Here is a 22,635-nt window from a genome sequence, read left to right on the forward strand (position 1 = left end):
ATGGTGTGTTAGTATGCGTGTGTCAGAGAGTGTTTGTCAGTCAGTTTTCTCTTTTTATCCTATCGGTCCTGAGAGTTAAACTCAGATTGTCATGTTTGAGGCAAGTGTCTGTACCTGCCAAGCCATCTTGGTGGCTCCAGGACCTGTCTTTTTAATGCAATACGTACTAGATCAGGTTTATGTACATATGTGTGCACCTGTGTGGGTGGGCACACAGTGTATGCATGCATGTGAAGGTGCCCAAGGCTGACAGCCGGTGTCTTCTGCCACTCTCCACCTCATACCTCCCGCAGAACTTTAAGTTCACCAGCTCGGTTAGTGTGGCCGGCCAGGGCTCCCTGTCTCCATACCTCTCTATGTTCACCCCGAAGTTCTGAGGATCTGAGCCCCAGCCTCAGCTTTACAACAAGTACTTTACCTACTGAACCTTCTCCCCAGCCCAAGATACAAATTTCAATAACCACAAAACACCCACTCTATAGGATACTTAGTATTTCTACACTATGGGGAAAAGCTGGTGGAAGCAATACATACAGGATTTCCATATCCTCCACAGTTTGTCCATCACGGCCTCACACTAAATTCACTTGATGCCAGCCTGCTTGGATTTAATTTAGACTAATAAGTTCAGTACTAGTAAAAGGGGCATTCTAGAGTTACAGACTTTTACTGTCCCAAATGCCACATAACAAAACTTCATCTTTCAACAGGTATGGCTTTGTCCTTGAATTATCTATATAGTGAGCTATTTAATTCCTTACTCCCAAACATCTGAATAGCTAATTAATTATACATTTATAAGCATAATTTTAGAAGTTAATTAGTCCTCTTTAAAAACTGATTTTAGCAGAGGCATATTTATTTACACTATTAAAAAACATTCCTGTGGTAAAATGAAAGAAAATTTTAGGGGGCTGGAGAGATGGCTCAGAGGTTAAGGGTGCTGACTGCTCTTCCGGAGGTTCCGAGTTCAATTCCCAGCAACCACATGGTGGCTCACAACCATCTACAATGAGATCTGGTGCCCTCTTCTGGCCTGCAGGCACACATGGAAGCAGAACACTGTGTACATAATAAAATCGTTCCCACTCACATTCAAGAAGCAGACCTAAGGATGAGTATGGGAAGTCCCGAAGTAGGTCACGTTCTCGGTCCCCCAAAGAAAATGGAAAAGGAGATATAAAGTCAAAATCCAGATCCCGGAGCCAGTCTCGATCCCATTCACCTCTACCTGCTCCACCTTCAAAGGCCTGTTCTGTGTCCCCTCCACCAAAAAGAGCTTCCAGGTCCCGTTCTAGATCTCGTTCAAGGTCCAGATCAAGTTCCAGAGATTAACCCTGAACTCTACGTTCTTTGCACACTATTAATGGAACACTTTCCTACTTGCTTAGGCAGTTACTCTTCCGAGTTTGTACTTGGCCTCTTCTTCAAGAGGATTTCCTGAAAAGGGAACACGGGAATTTAATTTGTGGCCAAATTTAATGAGAAAAGGATGAGGTTTTAAAGTGGTAGTATGAAGCCCTGTCCCTTCTTCGTAGAATTAAGATAATTTTGATTTTATAGCCTTTGAGCCTAAAATAACTTTTGTAAAGATTAAGCTCATTTAGATTTTTTTAAAAAAATATTGCAGCAGAATCTGCTGCAGGGTTCTGTTTTGTTTGTTTATTTTTAAATTAACTGTTTCAAGCTTTGGATACTGCAGGCTTTACAGGGAGAACCCAAATTTTCAATTATGTTGGCTTTTTATAAAGCTTGAGTTATGTAAGATTTAAATAAAAGTTTGCTACCAAAAAAAATGAAAGAAAAATTTAAATTTAAGAAATGATTTTAAATACTTAAAAATATTCAAAAGAGTTGAAATACCATGATCTTGAACTAGTTAAACAAGAATGCTTTGGGGCTGAAGAGATGGTTCAGTTATTGAGAAAACATACTGCTCTGAGTTTGATTACCAGCACCAAGGCCAGACAGTTCACAACATCCTATACCATGGCTCCAGGGTACAGTGCCCTCTTCTGACCCCATGAGCACTGCACCCACATGTGCACACCACACAGAAACACACGCACACATAAGGCTTTTAATCCTGTGGGAGAAAAAGCATGCTGAAATTTCTTCTGCTTTAGACAAAAATTTGATTCTTGCAGCGCTTGTTCTATTTTTATACTAATAATTATAGCAAAGCTTCAGGAAGTGCCTGTAGCACACTGTTCAATTCTGCCACCACTGGTGAATCTGTCACCTGGGCTTCTGTTTTACTGTGGCACGTAAGAGCTGCAGTCGTCTGTCCACGGCTTCTACTATGCTCTCTCTATACAGGGCTCTGCATATGTTCTTCCTCCCTTATCCATCCTCTCAGTTAACGGCACAAAAGTGACACATTACGCCATCACCATGAAATCGTATCTTTGTTTCAAGGAAACACAGCTACCATGACACCATACATCCATGACACCATGCTTGGATTCCTCCCACTTGGAACAACACATACTCAATTATCTGTATAGTTCAGCCCCTTAGAAGACCCGGCTACTTGAACACTGCCATTGTCCTTGCTCCCTTGCTTTACTTTCCTCCAAACTACTAACACCTGTGATGTGTATTTTCTACCTGCTAGCATCTTTGATTCTCGCCCCCAAATGGAATAACCTCTGTGATAGGAGATAGTTTTCATTTTTTTCACTGTTGTATTTTTAAACTCCAAAACGTGTTTGCATATAGCAAGCACTCACTGAGCTGAACAAAACAAGGAGCCTGTGATACTCCTCACCTTAAGACCACCCTGTGGCTGTCACAAGAGGCTACAGCTCTATATATATCCCAGAATTCAGGCATGTGCTAACAAATAAATTTTACATCATGCTTTCCACTTAAACCCCTGAATGAGAAAATTAATCCATCTTTGTCTTTCTTATTCATCTCTTAATTTTACTTCACCAACCTTCTCCGCCTCATGGTCATTACCAACAGTGAGAAACTCTCCGGACATTCACTAAGCTGTGCATTTAAGAATGCTGTCTAATGCTGTAAGCTGCCCTGCACACTTACACTGCTCTTACGCTCTCCTACACAGAGGCAGGAGAAAGGTCATCATCAGTACCTCCTAGCTGCATACCCTGTGACCTACAGTAATGATCTGCCTGTGAGATATAATGGCTCAATAGTGGCACACATGATTTGGGAGTAACCATGCACTCTTTGGATTTAATGCCAACTCTATGAGATGGAACCCATAACTCACACAGCTACAGTGACCAAGATCCTGAGACTAGATATGTCATGAGCCTAGAGTAAACCTAATACTACGATTCTGCTAAAGGAGCACAGCAACACAATGACTCCTAATGATATTCTCCTATACCCATAGATCAGAGAAGCTTCTTCTTTCAGTAGATGGAACTAATACAAAAACTGTAACTGGATATGATGCAGAGAACAGTAGACTTTGGAGAACTCAGTCCTAAATGTCTTCAAAGCCCCCACTCCCCAGCCCCTCAAGGCTCAAGAATCTAAGGGATAAAGGAAGAAGAAGGATTATGAGTCAAATATTAGGGAATGTCTTCTAGACAAACAGGCTGATGCACATATGAAATCACAGAAACTGTGGCAGCACAGAGGCCCACACAAGTTCAAACCAGACAGATCCCAGCAATGAGAAGAGGAAGTGTTGGACAAGGGTTCCCTCCCCTAACCAAAACCTATCAGCAAGTAATCCACTAACAAAGAAAAATCAGTTTTCTCTAATGGAGTCTTACTGAGTATATTAACCACACCTCAGGGCAGACCTTATGCCCAGTAGTAGCTGGCCCACAAAACAAACTCCATAGGTTTCTTTTTTCTTTTTTTGTAGACCTTTTGTCTCATTCTGCTTTGGGTGTATATATATATATTGGTCTTATTGATCTTTTTTTCTTGTTTCATATCCTTTTGTGTATGGGGTTGTTTTGTATTTGTTTTAAAGAATGAGAAAACATAAAGTTGGGTGGGTAGGGAGGTAGAGAGAATCTGGGAGGAATTGTGGGAAGAGGGAAAAACAAGATCAAAAAAGAATGCAATCTAAATACCAGGCATAGTGGCATGAGCCTGTAATTCCAACACTCAGGGGATAGAGGCAGGAGGAAAATCAGCTTCATATACACAGTGAGTTCAAGGCCATCTTAGGCTTTGTGAAACCTTGTCTCAAAACAAAACAAACTGCTCATCAAAAAAAAAATTGTAAAAATGGTTATATTATTTAAAGCAACCTATATATCCAGTACTGTCCTTTAAAATTCCAATGGAATTCTTCAAAGAACTAAGAAAAAAAAAAAAAAAACCCTAAATTTCGTATAAATGCACAAAAATAAGCAAGTACTAGAAAGAGGACCCAAAAATAAACCCAACATCTATAGATAGATAACTCATCTTTGGCAAAGGTGTCAAAAACCAACACTAAGAAAAATCTCTTCAAAATATGGTGTTGGAGACCTGGATATGCTTGTGTAGAAAAGTGAAATTATATCTACATCTTACCCTGTATAAAAATCAGTTCAAACCCAGGTGGCAATGGTGGCGCACACCTTTAATCCCAGCACTTGGGAAGCAGAGGCAGGTGGGTGGATCTCTGAGTTGGAGGCCAGCCTGGTCTACATAATGAATGTGACCTTGTCTCAACAACAAAAACTAGGTAACTTGAAAAAAAAAAACAGCAACATGCTAGAAACTAAAATTCTTCAAAACTGAACGGAGCCAGTAAGATGGCTCAGCAGGTGAAGGCACTTGCCCCAGGCTGACAACCTGAGTTCAATCCCCGAGTCCACAACCAAAAAAAAAAAAAAAGAAAAAAGAAAAAATTTCCTCCAAAGCCACAGAGAAACCCTGTCTCAAAAAAACCAAAAAAAAAAAAAAAAAAAAAAAAAAAAAAAAAAAGACAATCCCCGAGTCCACATGGTGGAAGGAAACAGCCAACTCCCAAAGTTACCCTCTGACCTCTACGTGGGCGATGAGGCGTGAGGACACATATACACAAACAAAGCTGCCTAACTTACCAAATACTGTATAACTCTGGGGAGAATGGTAAAGCCCGGCAGGCGCCTCCTGACGGAGACGGCGAAGGACTTGAGCTGCAGTTGTTCTTCGGAAGTGCTCTCACACACGGGAAAGAAAGTGACACAAGCTACTAAAAACGCCATCGTTGTCACAACGGAGGGCATCAGGAGGTCATCCTTTAACAGAAGAGGCAGCATGCTGTAAAGGAAAATAGGGAAAACCAAAAGCATCAAGTTAAACTATAATTACCTGGCAAAATTTTCAGTGAATCTGTAAGAATCGTACTGGACTATCATTTGGAAATTGGTTTGACTCACCTAAATGTTGACATTAGTAAAAACCAAGTTGACATGAAAGGAATTTCATTTAAAACTAAGCAAACTGGCCTAAAATGACAAGAAAAAAAAACATTTCAATAGTACAGAATATAATTTTACCTCTGACCTATGAAAATCTAAATATACTCTACGTGTCTGACTTTCAAGGTTAATTAAAAATAAAAGTTCTCCGGGTGACTACTCAGGAAATGTCAACTTCTCAAAACTAGACAACAGCCACTAGCCTAGGTCATTATCAAACGCTGCTCATGTGCCACATGAACAGTCCCTTAAGGAAACGACCAGAGAAAGAAGCACTTGCGCTGCGTTCATTTTGCAAATACAAAGTGAATCACTGCCAAGACAACTGTTCGAGCTTCTTCCACGTTACAGGCTGCTCAGCTGGTTACAAACCAGCCATGAAATACAGGGCTGCCACGTCAGTGAAGAAAGGACACCACGGCTGAATTATAAAAGGGATGAGTTATGAAAACTAAATAGTTAGAGACAACACAGAAAGGACAAGGACACAGGGACTGGACACGATGCTGGGAAGTGGAGCCTCCTCTCATCTGGTGGTTAGTCTGAGCTACACAGCCTGGGACTGCCATCTCCTGGACCCGGCCGCACCCACGCCCATCGAGAAGCAGGCCTCGCGTCCTAGTTCCACGGCTGCCGCTCACTGCGTGACTGAGGCCAAGGATTAGATCCTCTGCAAGTGCTACCTTGCGCTTGTTCTTAGCCATACAAGACAAGCTTTTCTGAGACAGACAACTGTTGAATTACTGTTGCCATTGCGACTAATCTCTCTCCCTATGTGTTTAAAAAGTTTCCAAAGACTTGACATTCTCCTCCTGTGGTAGTCTGAATGAGAAATGTCCCCCATAGGCTCAGATGTTTGAATATTTGGTCCCTACTTGGCTGTGCTGCTTGGGTAGAGTTAGGAGGTGCTGCCTTGCTGGAGGAAGTATGTCATTGGAAGAGGGCTCTGAAGTTTAAATGTGCCATTCAAGTTTGATCTCCCTGCGTCATGCTAATGATTAAGATGCGAGTTCTCAGCTTGCTGCTCCAGCCACCTGCCTTCTGCCATGCTTCCCCATCATGATGGTAACAGAACCATAAACCCAAATAAACCATAAATAAGCCCCAAAACCTCTGGAACCATAAACCCAAATAAACCCTCCCTTCTTTAAGTTGCCTTGGCCATGGTGTTTTATGACAACAACAGAAAAATAACTAATATAGCTCCTTTCTTTTTTTGTTGTTGTTTTTTTCTTAAAGGAATGTTTTTAATGCATGTCAGCTGGCATATAAGATTTAAGCTTGGCATTGAAAAGCCACAGTTTTCTATTAAGGGATAACACCAAAGAACTTTCCATGCCAGTGCTCCAATGTGCTGAACCAGAAGGGGTCAACAGAAGCATAGTAAGTATTCAATATGTAAGGGTTTCTGAGTCTTCTTTCCCATTTACTCTTTCAATATATAATTACCAAACCAAATGACACTGTATCACACACACACACTGCTCTGAAATAACAGACATGGAACACGACTTGGCCCTTAACCTCAAGGTGTACCAAGTAGCACAGCCCTCCATCCTCAGGGACTCACTCTCCTCTTCATCTGCAGAAACCATGCCTGGTTTGCCACTCCCTCAGAAGAAAAGCCAACGTTTCTAGTTGCCCTTACAAGGTTCTACATAACCTAGCCTACAGTTCCCTCTGAAGAGTTAAGTCCTCACCCAAGTGTGGGTTCCAGAGGCTGGCATGTCCTCCCATCTGCAATGACCTATGCTGCAGCTGTACGCCAAGGTGTCTTCCACAAAGGCAGCAGAACAGAGCTTCCCGTCCAGAGCTCCACCTACGAGAACTACCATGTCCCTCCTCTCCCTGCCATTCTGTACTGGTGTCTTCACAAGCCCACTGGGAGCACTGGGTGGGGCATAAGGCAGAAGACAGTTGGGACTGACCTGGGGAGGATTCAAGTAGTCAACATTATTCTAGTTTATACTACTTTAGTATTAGGATAACACAGCCCAATTGTCACCCGGAAAGGAAAATTTCAATGCTCTTAAACAAAGTAATCTGTTTAAGGATTGCCAAGAGGGTCTGTGTACATGGGGAGGGGTCAAAATACAAAACACAAAAGAACCTATGAAAGACCTAGAGAACAAGGCAACCCAACAGACATGGAAAGTAAATAAAATACAAAAGGTAAAGAGAAGAAACAGGAAAGCAGTTTTGAGGAACATGTTTAAATAGTATAGAGAAATATGAAGAACAGAAGACATGAGAATATGTCAATAATAATTTTATCAACTGTTTTGGTTTAAAATATATTTTAAGAATTAAAAAAAATCTGAGAATTACTAAATAATTATATGTAAAAATAGCTGTTGTCTTATTTTCTATTGAAATTAACATTTTATAAGTTTATTTATATATAATAAGTATTATAAAGAATGCATACTTAAAAGATTCTACTTACAATGACACCAAGAGAATGGACTTTTCATGCACTTGGAAAGAAAACAGAAAGAAGGATAGTGCACAGCTAACCTTTAAGGAAAAAGAAGAGGGTAAACCATGATTTAACAACTTGAAATTGTATCAATATAATTATAAATCTAAACAAAAACATTCAAAGTTTGAATATTATAGTTACTACCTACAGATAAAAATCAAACACAGAATATGCATAATATTTAATCAATTTTAAGCATGTAAATTTTAAAAGCTAATAACAATTGGGCTGGTGAGATGGTGCAGTAGGATAAGGTGCTTGCCACAGAGCCTGATGACCCGAGTTCAATCCCCAGGACCCACATGGTGGAAGGAGAACTGACTCCCACAAGCTGTCCTTTGACGTGCTGTAGCACAGGTAAAGTCTCCCACTACAAAAAATAATTAAATAAATTTTTTTTTTTAAAGAAACAATTAAAAGGCTATATAGAAGTATCTAAAATGGTTCTAAAACTCAGCCACTAATAAAACTACCAGCTGGGCTTACTGGTGCGAGCCTTTAATCCCAGCACTCTGTGAGTTTGAGGCCAGCCTGGTCCACAGAGCAAGTTCCAGGATGGGCTCCAAAGCTACACAGAGAAACTCTGCCCCAAATCAATCAGTCAATCAATCAATCAATCAATCAATCAATCAATCAATAAACAAACCACCATGTACAGGAGATAATATAACAATCAAACACCCATTACCCTCTGGAGCCTGGGACACTACTTAAAAATTACAGGGCCAGCAAAATGGCTCAGTGGATAGAACCACTTAGAGAAAAAAGAGAACCAACTCCCTTAAGCTGTCCTTGTTCTGCACATGCACGCCATGGTATGTGCACAGAAGTGCACACATACACACAAGTAAAGTAAATGTAAATTTGTTAAGTATGAAAGACAAAAAGGTCAAAAAATGAAACAAATTTATTGCAGATTTTAAAAAGCGCACCCCAATGAAACACATTAACTGTTTTGTGAAACCACCTGCTACTTGGGGCTTTAAGTAAGTTTTTCAATTTGTGTGTGTGGATCTAGCTGCTCAAGCACAACTCCTGTCTTGTACACCCCACACCCCCCTCTGTAAATGTGCGGACCCTTCCTACACACATCAGCCATCCACTTTGCCGCACTGTCCTATCGATGCTGGCAAGCCACTGACACGTCACCTGGACCACACAGTAACCACCTGGAAGCACTGTGGCCTCTCACAGTAACCTGCACAGTTGTGTCCATCACATAATGTCCGTTTCAAATGCCCACGGGGCTTCCTAGTACACTTGCAATAAAACCTGGGCTCTTGGGAAATCTGTCTTTCCTAATTCATCCTACTTTGTCCCAGCCACTTTACTTATCCCTTTATCCTTTGACAAACCAAGTATGTTTCTGTTCTCTCCTCTTCCCAGAACCTGTTTATACACCTCTCTCACACACACAAGCCTCTCAACCAGACTTCTGACGTCTTTTGAAATCTGCCCTATTTTTACCTTTTCCTCACCTACACAGGACACGCAAACAAGCATTTTAACATCCACTCCCAGGTGGATTTAGCTCAAGCTCCCTTCTGCCTGGAGTTTCTTTCCTGCTGTCCACAAGTTCCAATCTTGTCTAGCTTTCCAAAGCTGGCTGAAATCCCACTTGCTCAGCAACAGTCTAAAATCCTCCTCCAAGATCTCCCCCTTCCCCACCCCATCACAGACTTGATCTGTACCTGACAGAACATAATGTCAGCTGCTCAACAGTCGTCAGGGTTTCTACTGCTGAGACGAAACACCATGACCAAGGAGCAAGTTGGGGAGCAAAGGGTTTATTAGGCTCACACTTCAGCATCGCTGTTCATCACTGAAGGAAGTCAGGACAGAAACTCAAACAGGGCAAAATCCCGGAAGCAGGAGCTGATAGAGGACCATGGAGGGGAGCTGCTTACTGGCTTGCTTCCCATGGCTTGCTCAGCCCACCTTCTTCTAGACCCCAGGGACTAGAAGCTCAGGGATGGCCCCACCCACCACAGGCTGAGCCCTTCCCCACTGATCACTAATTGAGAAAATGCCTTACAGCTGGATCTCATCGAGACATTTCTGCAACTGAAGCTCCTTCCTCTGATGACACTAACTTGTGACAAATCGACACACAAAACCAGCCAGTACAGCTACGCCTGCATTATCACCACCTCTGTATTCCCTCATTAGTCAATCAAACAAATCGGAAACAGTTCCTGAGTAAACTAAAGATTCTGACTGCTTAGCCTAATGCTTAACCCAGCAATTGCACAAGGATGGTGTTCAGTGTCTATCAAATAATTGAGTGTCTTATTTTGCTGCCCAGTCAATGTTACCCCAAACTAGAAAATAATTACTGATGTTTTTAAAATGCCAGTTACAGCAAGAACTAAACATCTTAAGAAAAATAAGAAACTTACCAGAGTAAATCTGAATCCCTTGGAAGAGGGCTGAAGGGTCAACTTTATACATGCAGGAAGCAAGCTCAAAAATGTAAGGCAAAAACTGAAAAGCAATAAAATGTGTTTTCTGTGATAGAAATCTAGCTAAAATAATTACTTTTTAAAATATAAGGATTATATATCAATCTAACCTGGTCCCAGATTAAACTTTATTATTTATCAAATTTTAAACTAGAATCTAAGTAAAACACACACATTGATGTATGCATACACTTTTGTACAAGATTCTAATACAAAATACAAATATCAGTTAGCATTTAATATCATGTATAAAGATACACAGTTGCAGGTCAGTTAATAAACACTAGAAAATAAGAAAACACTACCAGGCCTAAGGAGACAACACTGTCTTTTCACCACAGATATTCATAAATTTTACTCTTGAGAGAGTCCTGGCCTTCACTCCACAAAAGTTGACAACCTGAGTTTTCAAGTCCAGAACGAACAAATTATAAGGGAATGAGCTGTGTAGCTCTTAGTGATGGCTGGGGAGCAGGGAAGACCAGAGCCAGACAGCCTGGGCCAGCCTGGGCCAGCCAGCTCCTGGAGCCTGAGCACAGTCTATGTCTCAACACGGAACCCACTGACTTGGTCACTTTTGGTGGTGCTGTAACTAGTGAGCTCACAAGACTGAAGTTCCCGACTCCCTTTCTGTATATTTCCTGTGAGGGTGGGTCTATACTGAGAGACAGGGCCCACAAGAAAGGCAAAACCCATCTACTAACAGGCCAAGCAAAGGGGAGTCTGTTCCAGAGCCTGGCAGTCAGCTGGGAGCCCCCTAAAACTGCTTAGGCCTCTTAATAGCCACCGCGGGTCAGCAACACTTCTTTCCCAAGACATTCCCGATGTCTGCCAAGCAGACTTCTGCTGTGCTTAGCCAGAGCCCACAACCACAGTATCCAATTCTTGAGGTAATTTTACACATAGAATAATTTCTAACTTGCTCTATTTTTCTGGCTGATGCTAGCTGCACACCTGTGACAATCATGACTCTTCAAGATAATGTTAAGGTGCCTGGAGAGATGGCTCAGAGGAATAGAGCACTGGCTGCTCTTCCAGAGGTCCTGAGTTCAATTCCCAGCAACCACATGGTGGCTCACAACCATCTGTAATAAGATCTGGTGTCCTCTTCTGTACTGCAGGATACATGAAGGAAGAAACCTATATATATAATAAATAAAAATCTTAAAAAAAAAAGATAATGTTCTATTTATAGGAAAAAATGTTCACATAAACTGGGAAGGAGAAGAGGGAGAAAGATAAAGACTGGGAGGAGGAGAAAGCTAAGCAATGGTAGTGCTCGCCTTGAATCCCAGCTGGGGAGGCAGAGGCAGGAGGATCACTGAGTTGAAGTCAGCCTGATCTTCAGAGCAAGTTCCAAGGACAGACAAGACTACACAGAAAAACCCAGTTTCAAAAAAAAAACAAACAAAAAAATGGGGGTGGGGGAGTTACGATGACAGAATTTACTGTAGTAAGTGGGAGTCACTAAGGACCAGCTCAGATAAATGGCACACTACTGTAATTGGGTTGGGTTTTTTTGAGATAGGGTTTGTTTCTCTGTGTAGCTGGAACTACATTTTGTAGACCAAGTTGGCCTCAAGCTCACAGAGATCCACCTGCCTCTGCCTCCTGAGTGCTGGGATTTAAGACACGTGCCACCATTACCCTGTTTACTATAATATTTTTGAAGGGTAGTTTATAAAGCCCTATATATGTTAGTTACCTGATTGCTAGTTGGATGTGACGAGGCAAAATGTCCTTAATCTTCAGAAAAACGTTAATGCTGCACCAAATATTGGCTACTTTATCCTTAAAAAAAGATTTGTTAGTCTTACATTTTGGTAGAGTTGAAAGAAATATTAAATCCCATGAAGTACAGCCTATAACTTCCAGGTAATAAACTTTCAAGACATGAAACTTTCATTCACATTTATAACAAAGAATTAAACTCTTCAAGCAATAAAAACAGATACCCACAGCCTCAAGCATTTTTTCTTTCTTGAAATGCAGATTATGTAAAGCATTAGTAACTATAATCCACATTCTAGTAAACTACTTGATATTTTTCAAAAAGCAGTATACTAAGCAAAAATCTCCCCAAACTTGTAAAATAAATATTAATTACATTTGCACCATTTTATTACAAATGTAACTTTATGTCACATAATCTAATAGATCCTAGCAATGATAAGACTAATTGCTAATAAATCAAGAAGCTTTAAAACGTTAGCAATTACACTAGGCTCACTCAAGATGAAATTTGCTATTTCAGCTCCCCAGCTAGTGCGGTCCATCCTCTACACAGCTGCAAACCTCACAGCTGTGCAAGCATGGCATCAAGGGAGGGATGGCCTCTAACAAGATCTAGAGCAGCGGCTCCAAGCCTGTGGGTCCAGATCCTTTGGGGGTCGAACAACCCTTTCACAGGGGTTGCCTAAGATCATCCTGCATATCAGATATTCATATTACAATTCATAACAGTAGCAAAATTACTTTATAAGTAGCAACAAAAATAATTTTACGGCTAAGGTCACCACAACATGAGGAACTGTATCTGAGGGTCTTTAGGAAGCATTAGGAAGGCTGAGAAGCACTGACCTAGAGCTTCTGTGACACCCTGAATATGGCTGACACTATGCCACACTCACCATCATAGATACTTTCTGAAATGGAAGATAAAACAACTGGCAGCTTTCATAGAAAATCAAGCTTTTCTTTACTTTGCTGTTATGGTTATCACTTGAAATCATGACTCTGCCACACGCCAGCTATGAATTTCTGACCTCAGTTTCCTATCTGTACAACAGGGACAACAGCATCTTAGAGCCGTGGGGATCATAAGTCATGCAGAAGGGTTGAGCCCTTAATGAGAGATGCTAGCAACAAAGGGGAGATCACCAATCTGTACTGCGACAATGTCACACACACCTCTGCCTTCACGACATTGTTTAATCTTTCAAAATGATTAGCCCATCCTCCTGTAAATCCACTGAAAAATATTTTAAAGAAATTATCTATTCAAAACTTAGAAATGCTTTCTAATTCTTTTCAAAAGAAATGTTATTCAGAAGCAAATTATCTATAAATATGTTGTCTCTAAGTTTATTAAAAGACCTTTTGTTCCAGAAATAAATGGTTTGTTTAATTTAATTACTAAATCTAAATGATCAAATTACTCATGCAATAAAAGTTTAACAAGAGTGATTAAACTAGCATTAAATGAGAGATTCTCATTAAAGATTACTATGGATGAAGGTTACATATTTCAAAAGGAATTATGAGATCTTTCTGAGGCAAACGGGATTATCAGCTTAACAAATAATTGTGGCAAACTACAAAGAGAATGCAAACCAGCACAGTGGCGGGTTTGTCAACCTGGTAGCTGCAGCATCCATGCAAACCAGCACAGTGGCGGGCTTGTCAACCTGGTAACTGCAGCATCCATGCAAACCAGTACAGTGGCGGGCTTGTCAACCTGGTAGCTGCAGCATCCATGCAAACCAGCACAGTGGCGGGCTTGCTAACCTGGTAGCTGCAGCATCCATGCAAACCAGCACAGTGGCGGGCTTGTCAACCTGGTAGCTGCAGCATCCATGCTCTTTTACTACAGACCAATCTGACTTAGAAAAAAAAATTACAAATGAATTATGAATCTAATTATAGCAAAAATATTACCTATTCATATAAGGTACTATAAAATGTGAACTGAGCCAGGGGTGCTATATTGGATTAAATAACTGGCAGGGCTGACTGGAGGAGGAAACGGAAGTTGCAGCCCCTGGTATCTCCGCCATGAGCTCCCCAAGGGTAAAATGTAGGTGCCGTAATAGAAGAGGGCAGGTCCATTTTTAAACATACCTCAAACAATCCACGATCAATAGGGAAGAGTCTTCTTAGAACCTGTAGGGCTTGTTCCCTTTCAGTAAAGAAGGGCAACCAACACAGAAGGAAGGAAGCCACGACAGTACAGGCTATCTTAATCAACAACTCAAACCTAGAACAAAGATCAGAGATGAGCAGTAAGACAGAAAAAGGCCAACAACTCGTGAAGAGTGATGTGAATATCATTTAGTACAATAACTGCAAACATAACAGTACTGTCAATACTACCAATAAGACGGGAATCCACTCACAAATGTAAAAAAGACTCATTTCTCCAGCCAAGGACCCACTGCAATCATAATTAGCATTTAGCTTGGATGCCATCGCTACAAGCATGAAGGAATGCAGTCATAAAGAAAAATGTCAAGCAGGACGTATTTTTAATAAGTGGATGGTGCTAAAGTGGGCAGCTAAGGTGACAGCACTCGGCAGCAGTGCCCGGAGAGCTGGCCCAAACTGCCTCCAACACGTATGCAGATCACAACAGTCCTGGAGTTACGAAGACTGCAAGGATACGTTATAAGACGACAGCTTCCTTCCCATTTACGAATGTATAGCCAACACATTTCTAAGAATCCATCCTCCTCCAGATAAGTATGCAAATAAATTCTCTGAAAATGTTTAATTCTGTGTTTTAAAAGTCACTTACCCCTTTCCTCTGAGGCCCTTTTTATAACACTTGCCAAGTAAAAAGCAAAAAAAAGGCAGGGAATGGTAGAGCTCCATCTGTTTATAGTTTAGAGCTAAGCAAAACGCCAATGACCCTAGCAGGTCCCAGTCACAAGATACTCCAAGAACACCCCACAAAGCAAAGCCAAGACTCACAGAATTATATATGTCCCGGTGTCAAGGAAAATTAGCTCAGTAATTGAGACGCAGAGCTTGCACTTGATAAAACATCTTTCTTGTATGATTTAAAAATAACATATAAACTGAAAGCTTACTTCTAAATGTAACTGAAAATATCAAAGTGATAAAAAAGTATACAAAGCAAACTCAAACATATTGTCTGCTGCTAAACAGCAATGTGTAAAGGGTTACAGGGGTATAAATACTGACAACATAGCTTTGTTCCTGTTAACTACTTCACAATATTAGTAAAATAATATGCCAAATCTACAGACTGAAACTACTCTGGCAGCAGTTCAGTAATGACAAAATTACTGCTGTCACCCTATGTTTCTGTCAATCAGATAAGGAATCAAAAGAAAAAGAGTAGAGAGAGAAAGAAAATTTTAATTAGAAATTCAAAATGTGCCTAACAAAACAAATGGAATTTAATAGAGGTGCTAATGGCAAAGACAGAGTAATCGTCTATAAAGCGCAATAGAGAAGAGCAAACATGCAGAAGAGGGAAATAAAAATCTGACAGCTGGCTAATAAGCTCAGAAAGGAGAAAAGCAAGAAAGTTATCAACTAAATTAAAGAGTATGAGCCTTTAAAAAAATGAATGGATCCAATGTCCAAAACAAGTGGGAGAACATCGATCTGCGCCTAAGTGAACCACTGCACATTTTAGAGCCAACAGGTAAATAAAAAACAGTAATTAGGGCCAGTGAGATGGCTCAGCAGGTAAGGGGTCTGCCGCCAGGTCTGATGACCTGAGTTCAATCCCTACAAACCACATGGTGGAAGAAAAGACTCAAATCCTGTAAACTGCCCCCTGATCTCCACATGTACATACCTATACATATTACACAAAATAAATAAATGAAAAAAGCAATTATACTAGTAGCAATAAATACCTATACAATTATCAGCATCTCCAACAAATTATTATGTGTTTTACAAATACTAATTCATTTAATTTTTGAAGAAAACCACCAAGTAAGGGTTATTGTTATTTAAAAATAAGGGAATGGAGTTAGAGGAATGATTCAAGAGTTAGGAGCACTGACTGCTTCCAGAGGACCTGAGTTCAATTCCCAGCACCCACATGGCAGCTCACAACTGTCTGTAAGTTCAGTTCTAGGAGATCAGACACAGACATGCACATAGGCAAAACACCAATGCACATAAGATAAGAATAAATTATTTTAAAAGGGGGGGGATGTTGGATGTGGTAGCACACATCTTTAATACCAGAACTAGAGAGGCAAAGGCAGGTGCATCTCTATGAGTTTAGACAAGTCTGGTCTACAGCAAATTCCAGGATAGCCAGGGCTACACAGAGATAAAGAAAAAAAGGAAAAAAAAAAAAAGAACACAAGTTAATAAAATTAGAAATAAGGAAAGAATACATAATCATGTAAAAAAATATAACCCCACAAAAATTACGTAACTCAAAAACTTGAATACTTTAATTCCCTACACCTGACTTTTATCAACCCTTTATATCAAGTGAAAAGAATTCATATAAGTGAGTATACTAGCATGTATGAAAACAGAAGATGGCAATGCTACATGCAGTAAGCCTAGATCATAATAAATAACTGGTTTCATTTCTAATTTAATAAAGGATACTGAAAATGTCCATAGTCAATAAGAATAAGACCTGGATACAGCAATATGCATAATGCACTAGCGATCTGTGAAGAAAAGCATGGTGGGTAAAGAGGTCATTACTACAATAGAGACGTGCATTATGCATCTAGCATGGAAAGAATGTCCATCTTCCCAAGGCACTGTCCTTCCTTAATCAAAACATCCCATTTTCACGAGACATCTATTAAAAGCTTTCATGAAGGCAACAGAAAATACTTTAATTACTTTAATAAGAAGTAAAAATTACTGAAAAGAATTTTTTATGTTTGTTTTCTGTTTTGTTTTTTTTTTTTTTTTTTTTTTTTTGACTTACACTATGCAGCTCTGGCTGTCCTAGAACTCACTATGTAGGCCCGGCTGTCCTCAAAGTCACAGAGATGCACCCGCCTCTGCCTCCCACAGTTCTGCAATTAAAGGCACCCTCCTGACCACACCCAGAAAGGCACTTTTAATAAAATGACTGCCTACCTAATCATTCAGTATAAAATTCTCAAGAAATGATACTTGACAATGTCTGTGAACAGACACGCAAACTTTCCAAAATACCCATTAGTTGTCAGGAGCCAGCTCAAAATTCTGACTTACAAGCTTAGCAATAAACCCAGCATGACATGGGTCAACAGTGCACTATTCTAGAGTTCAGTGCATTCTATTATTACTATAGAGCACTGTAAGTGAAACTGTTGTTTCTAAATGAAAATTCATCAATACAAGATAAAATATTCATTATCCTATCTACTCCCAAAGAACAGGGTTTCCTTAAAGTCGATCCTTAGTAGGCTAGTAATAACGTAAACGTTTCAGAGATGAAATGTCAGGCAGCTTTAGAACTTACCTTTCTCTTCGGTGAGCTCTCTTTTAAGGAGTTACAGTACAAAAGCACCGCTGGGATGTAAATGAGCAGATCAGCAACTAAAACTAAAAACAAGCAAACACGCGAGTGCGGGAGGCACTCCACCAGCCACCCTCCTCCTGCAGCTATTAACACTACTTACAGGCAAATCCCACACAATTAGGCCTTTTCATTCCCTCCACTTATAAAGGCGACATCCCAAGATGCTTTGACTTTTCATACATTTAATCAACAAGACAATGACACAGTCCCGCTCTTGCTGCTCTGGCTTGAGTGTCAAATGCACACGCAAAGCATGGGAAGACAGTCTATTCTCTCACACCTGTACACTCAAAATGCTCTGTTCTGCTCAAGTGCTACCATATACAAAAATACACAAACTTTTACTAGTCAGTGCAAGTAAAGAGTCAGAGAGAGCCAAGCACAGTGTCTCATGAGCATTAAGTTATCAATCAGCAGGATGCAGCGTGAGGATGAAGCCTGGGGCTACATAATGACTTCCAAACCAGTCATGAGGTAACAAGACATGGCAAGACTCTGTCTCAAAATAAAACAAAAACAAACCAACCAACCAAAAAACAGAAACAAAAAAGAGCTTGAGAGACCTGGGTAAGGAAGGAACTAGAAACACACACACCGTTTGCCTGTGAGTGTGTGTCCGTGTGAACATAAGAAGGGATGGTGGGGGCAACAGAACAGGGTCAAAACAGAAAAACAGCAACGTATAATTCCTTGTCCAGTCATTTCAGAACAAAGAAAAGAATTCTCGAATAGGACAGCATTGCTTTTCAAAAAGTTTGTGTTATCCTACTACGAGGAAAAATATTAATGCCTGGCACTCTCTGAAACTAGAATGGGCTTTAAACAGCTGTGACTCTTCGGAATGCAGATATTAGTCTGGGTGCTGAGAACTACAAGATGAACAGTCAGGAAACACTGGAAAGCACCGGGAGGAGGAGAGAGACATGGAAGAGGGCAGACAAACACAAGTTATCTCCTGGGTGATATTCTGTAACAGGAGAACAGTGAAGACAACAGACACTGAGTCCTCAGGCTGACTAACAAAAGGTACAAGTTAAAATTAAAGTCTCAGTTATATAATGCTTTTAAAGAAACCAAAACTTATTACTTCAACCTAGATCAGAGTAGAGCGATGCTCGATAAACACTGACGACAGGCCAGGGAGGTTGCTCAGCGGCAGGGCTGGACTAGCAGGAGCCCAGCACCACTCACACAGCGAGGAGGGTGTTTGGGTAGGCTGTTTAATGTAAACAACACAATGCATGAAGCACCACTGTCAGGACTGTCTTAAGACAGCCGAGGGAACCTGGGACTAGGCACTAAAGCAGCAGCACAGACAAGTACAGCTTCAGTTCCTATCTGAGGTTTCCCCTCGGGTACCTGAGCCTTGGCAGTTCCCTCGCCTTGACATATGGGTAAGAACATTCATGTCACCTGGGTGCTCACAGGATCAGGTGAGATAACAACGGTGAAATACACAGGACTACTCCTTTACTCTTGGTTGAGAGCTTACATGTACCTTTAGGCTAACAGCATATACACACATGCATATAAAATTGCAATTATACAATTTTAAAGTCATTAGAACAATAGCTGGGCATGGTGGCATATGCATTCAATCCCAGTGCTCAGGAGGCAGAGATAGGCAGACCTCTGTGAGTTCTGAGACAGCCAGAGCTACACAGTGAGACACCGTCTCAAAAACAAACAAACAAACAAAAAAAAAACGGCATTTTTATCAATTTACCCAAATTGTTTTTGAAAATCAGATTTTTAACCCAATACCAAGCACTCTTTTACCTGTGGCACGCATGAAGAGCTTGTGTGCCTGACTCTCATATCCGCGTGATGTGTGCAGAGCAACCCAGTCAGGATTTATAAACCTTGCCCTGTAAATCAAAGCATATATAATATCATGCACTTTATTCCTCTTGGTTTTAGTAATAAAGACATCGGAAACACAGAACTCTAAGAGTTGGCTGTCAGCCCTGAAGCTTCACTCCTTGTATCTGATCACGTAAAATGCACTGAGGATATAAACAGTATCTCATCTGCCTTGCTCATCTTTCAGTAAAACCATGTAATATGAAGATGTCTGACCCTTGCCACTCTGGTGTAAAAAACAATCTGATGTCACATTACATTTCATTATTAAAAACCTACTTTGGCTGGGCAGTGGTGGCACTTGAAAGGAAGAGGTAGGAAGATCTCTGTGAGTTCGAGGCCAGCCTGGTCTACTCTACACAGTGAGTTCCAGGACAGGCTCCAAAGCTACAGAGAAACCCTGTCTGGAGGAAAAAAAGAAAGAAAGAAAAAAGCATATTTTGTTTATAACCTCTTCAGTTACCATAACAACTGGCTATAGTAAACATAGTAATCATAAATTTTCCACACAATTCAGTCATTATTATTGATAAGTCTAGCCTTCAATCGTATTATAATATCCTGGACACTACAGAGTATAACTAAACAACATGAAGTTTAGGAACTTACTTTCAACTCATAAAAGTTTACTTTATAAAATACGAAAGAGTTAAAAGTTGAAATAATAAATCATGGAAAATGAGCTCAGGAGATACTATCAAGATATTCCTCAAATTTTTGTTGACACACTTGTAGTCTAAGAAATGGCGCTACAGAAGTGAACAGGGTCCCCGAGAACAGAAGTCCTCGTCTATAAACTACCTCATATTTTTTAAAGGAGGCATGCCGATCCTATAGTTAAGAAGGTTATTTGGCAACACTCAGGAGGCAGAGGCGGGCAGATCTCTGAATTTGAAGCCAACCTGGTCTATAGAGCAAGTTCTAGGGCAGCCAAGATTGTACAGAGAAATGGGGGAGGAGGGCAGCATTTGGACCTACAGTTTTCATTTACTTGGCTACTCCAGAAAAGTGAACGTTTTCTTGTATTAGACTGCTCAGACGTCCACGTGCAGCTGGCACAGCTCTACTCCCAAACAAATGTAAGTTTTGCATTCTTTCTCGCCTGTACACCACCAACATTACAGAGATGTTCAAATTCTGATAGTGGTTCTTAAACTTGTGATGATCGAAGATTCAAGCAATCTCTCTCAAATACACCAGACCACACTGTGTCTAAGGGCATAAATACCCAGTTCTATTAGAAAACAGGAACTCACACATATGCACACAGGAGACTGTGATAGGCCGTAAGCGGTGGGTAGTCCAGTCCCCAGTACTGTAAATTGTTATCGCTACTGTTAAAATACCTGGAAAAATAAAAGGCACCATTCCATTATCAATACTCAAGACATAATTTAATATCTCGTGCCACTTAATTAAAATTAAGCTTAATGGTTTAACTAAGACATTAATAACTACCCTATGACATCAAATACAAACAGGGATGCCCCAGTTGCCTGGGACTTATCGTTACTCTATTCTTTGCAGATGTAGTAAATTAACTACACTCATACAACAGAATATATGCAACAAAGACAATCTGTATCTGATACTGTAACAAATTAGAAAACAGCACTTCTAATGCATAATTTAAAAAATGAAAAGCCAATTTCAAAGAACACGTGAAGATAGGGCTTATAGAAAGAGAAAGTCTACATGGAGTAAGCAGGCTTAATGAAGGCTTTGAAAATAACTCAGCTAGCATATATACTCCAGGCCTACAATAGAAAAGAGTCTGTGAACCAATGGGGAAAACCTGTCTAGAGTCCATAAAAGTGTCCAGCTCCTCCAGTTACAGATGTGAACGAATTATAAAAAAAACAAAAACACTGTACCTCTAAAACGGAAATTAAGTTTATACAAATATATTTCTTAGTTATGTCCTTTTGAGCTAACCAACGTCTTCCATCCACCTACTCTCTGTCTCAGGAGCAATTTATGGTAACACAGATGAAACTACATAACCCACAAATAAATGCTCACATGTTGTTGCAAATGGGTCACAAGCTCTCACTTCTCTATCTTAAAGACTAACGTTAGCACTCAAGACTCTCATCAAGGGGGGGATCTAGCCCACCTAGATTGAGGAGCAATTGGCAGTTGATGGCTGCTAGGAAAGGGAGGGTTAGACGTCTGGTAGGGTGCCCACGCTCAGTGGATGGCCCTACCCCAATGAACTCACTGGCAATGGTAACTGGATTCAGTGGGTTACAAAAGGAAGACATAAGTTAGAGAGAGATTAAGACAGAGCAGCCTCTGGGAGAAGCTGGAGTAGGGAGTATGAAATTCTCAAAGAATACATTACAAATGTATTTAAAGGGATCTCCATCGAGGACCCTATTATTCATACCCTGATTTGCTTTCCTTTAAATGTAGGCATGTATAGAGCTACAGTAAGCTATTAGTAAAATGCGGAAAGCATACTAGAAAGCTAAATGATGTGGGTGGGGGGTACTGTGGTATAGTACAGCTGGTGGCAGCTGGATGCTCTAGCAGAAACATCCACAGGAACATCCTGAGTCCTGTGTGTGGCTTGCACTAGAAGCCAAAAAGCAGTGTCTTCTCCGCGTGAGCTGCAGGTGCTCTGCACAGCTTGAATCTGCCAGGAAAAATGGTACACAAGGGTTCAGTTCTCTAGGAAGGGCTGCCTGACGACAGGCGCCAACTGTGTTACTTCCAAACTCGTACTACCAGAGGGCACACTGCACGATGATTCGCTGCATCCACCTCACGGAGCTGTTCAATCACCGAATTAAACATGTAAAGCCTTCAAGTTACTGCAGCAAAGTCTAAGTGCTTAGCAGTAGCTCTAATTGGCCGCCAACCACCAAACTACTGGGATGGACACAGCGATGGGAAGTCACCAAGACATTCAAGACTACACTTTGACCAAAACAAGTTGATTGGGTTTCTACCTTATAAAGAAAAGGCTACTTTACTTCAACCTTGAAATTCACTAGAGATAAGCGAAAGAGGAGCTGCAGAGACAGTGAGCTGTGAAAACGCAGACTATCAGGAAAGAAGGTAATGGTAAGGACTATGTGCTCCACTCTCAGGGTAATTCCTAACAGAGGGAGTCAGCTCATGGACGCATTTGCCCATAAACACAGCTACTCAGGACAAGGCAGTAGAATTACAGTCAAGGCCAGCCTGGACTAT

General features: G+C 40.7%; 1 protein-coding gene across 1 annotated transcript in view; it reads right to left on the reverse strand.

Annotated features, from left to right (window-relative positions):
* Positions 1-22,635, reverse strand: part of Alg6 (ALG6 alpha-1,3-glucosyltransferase) — a 41,119-nt gene that overhangs the window by 2,236 nt on the left and 16,248 nt on the right. The window contains exons 4-14 of the mRNA XM_057784356.1: positions 20,694-20,783; positions 19,354-19,442; positions 17,515-17,597; positions 16,659-16,723; positions 14,845-15,030; positions 14,172-14,307; positions 12,037-12,122; positions 10,269-10,353; positions 7,834-7,904; positions 5,346-5,414; positions 5,028-5,226 (exon numbers count right to left, since the gene is read on the reverse strand). Coding sequence (XP_057640339.1) covers positions 5,028-5,226; positions 5,346-5,414; positions 7,834-7,904; positions 10,269-10,353; positions 12,037-12,122; positions 14,172-14,307; positions 14,845-15,030; positions 16,659-16,723; positions 17,515-17,597; positions 19,354-19,442; positions 20,694-20,783 — 1,159 coding nt within the window. The remainder of the gene's footprint in view (positions 1-5,027; positions 5,227-5,345; positions 5,415-7,833; positions 7,905-10,268; positions 10,354-12,036; positions 12,123-14,171; positions 14,308-14,844; positions 15,031-16,658; positions 16,724-17,514; positions 17,598-19,353; positions 19,443-20,693; positions 20,784-22,635) is intronic.

This window comes from Chionomys nivalis, chromosome 11, assembly GCF_950005125.1.
Source record: "Chionomys nivalis chromosome 11, mChiNiv1.1, whole genome shotgun sequence".
NCBI lineage: Eukaryota > Metazoa > Chordata > Mammalia > Rodentia > Cricetidae > Chionomys > Chionomys nivalis.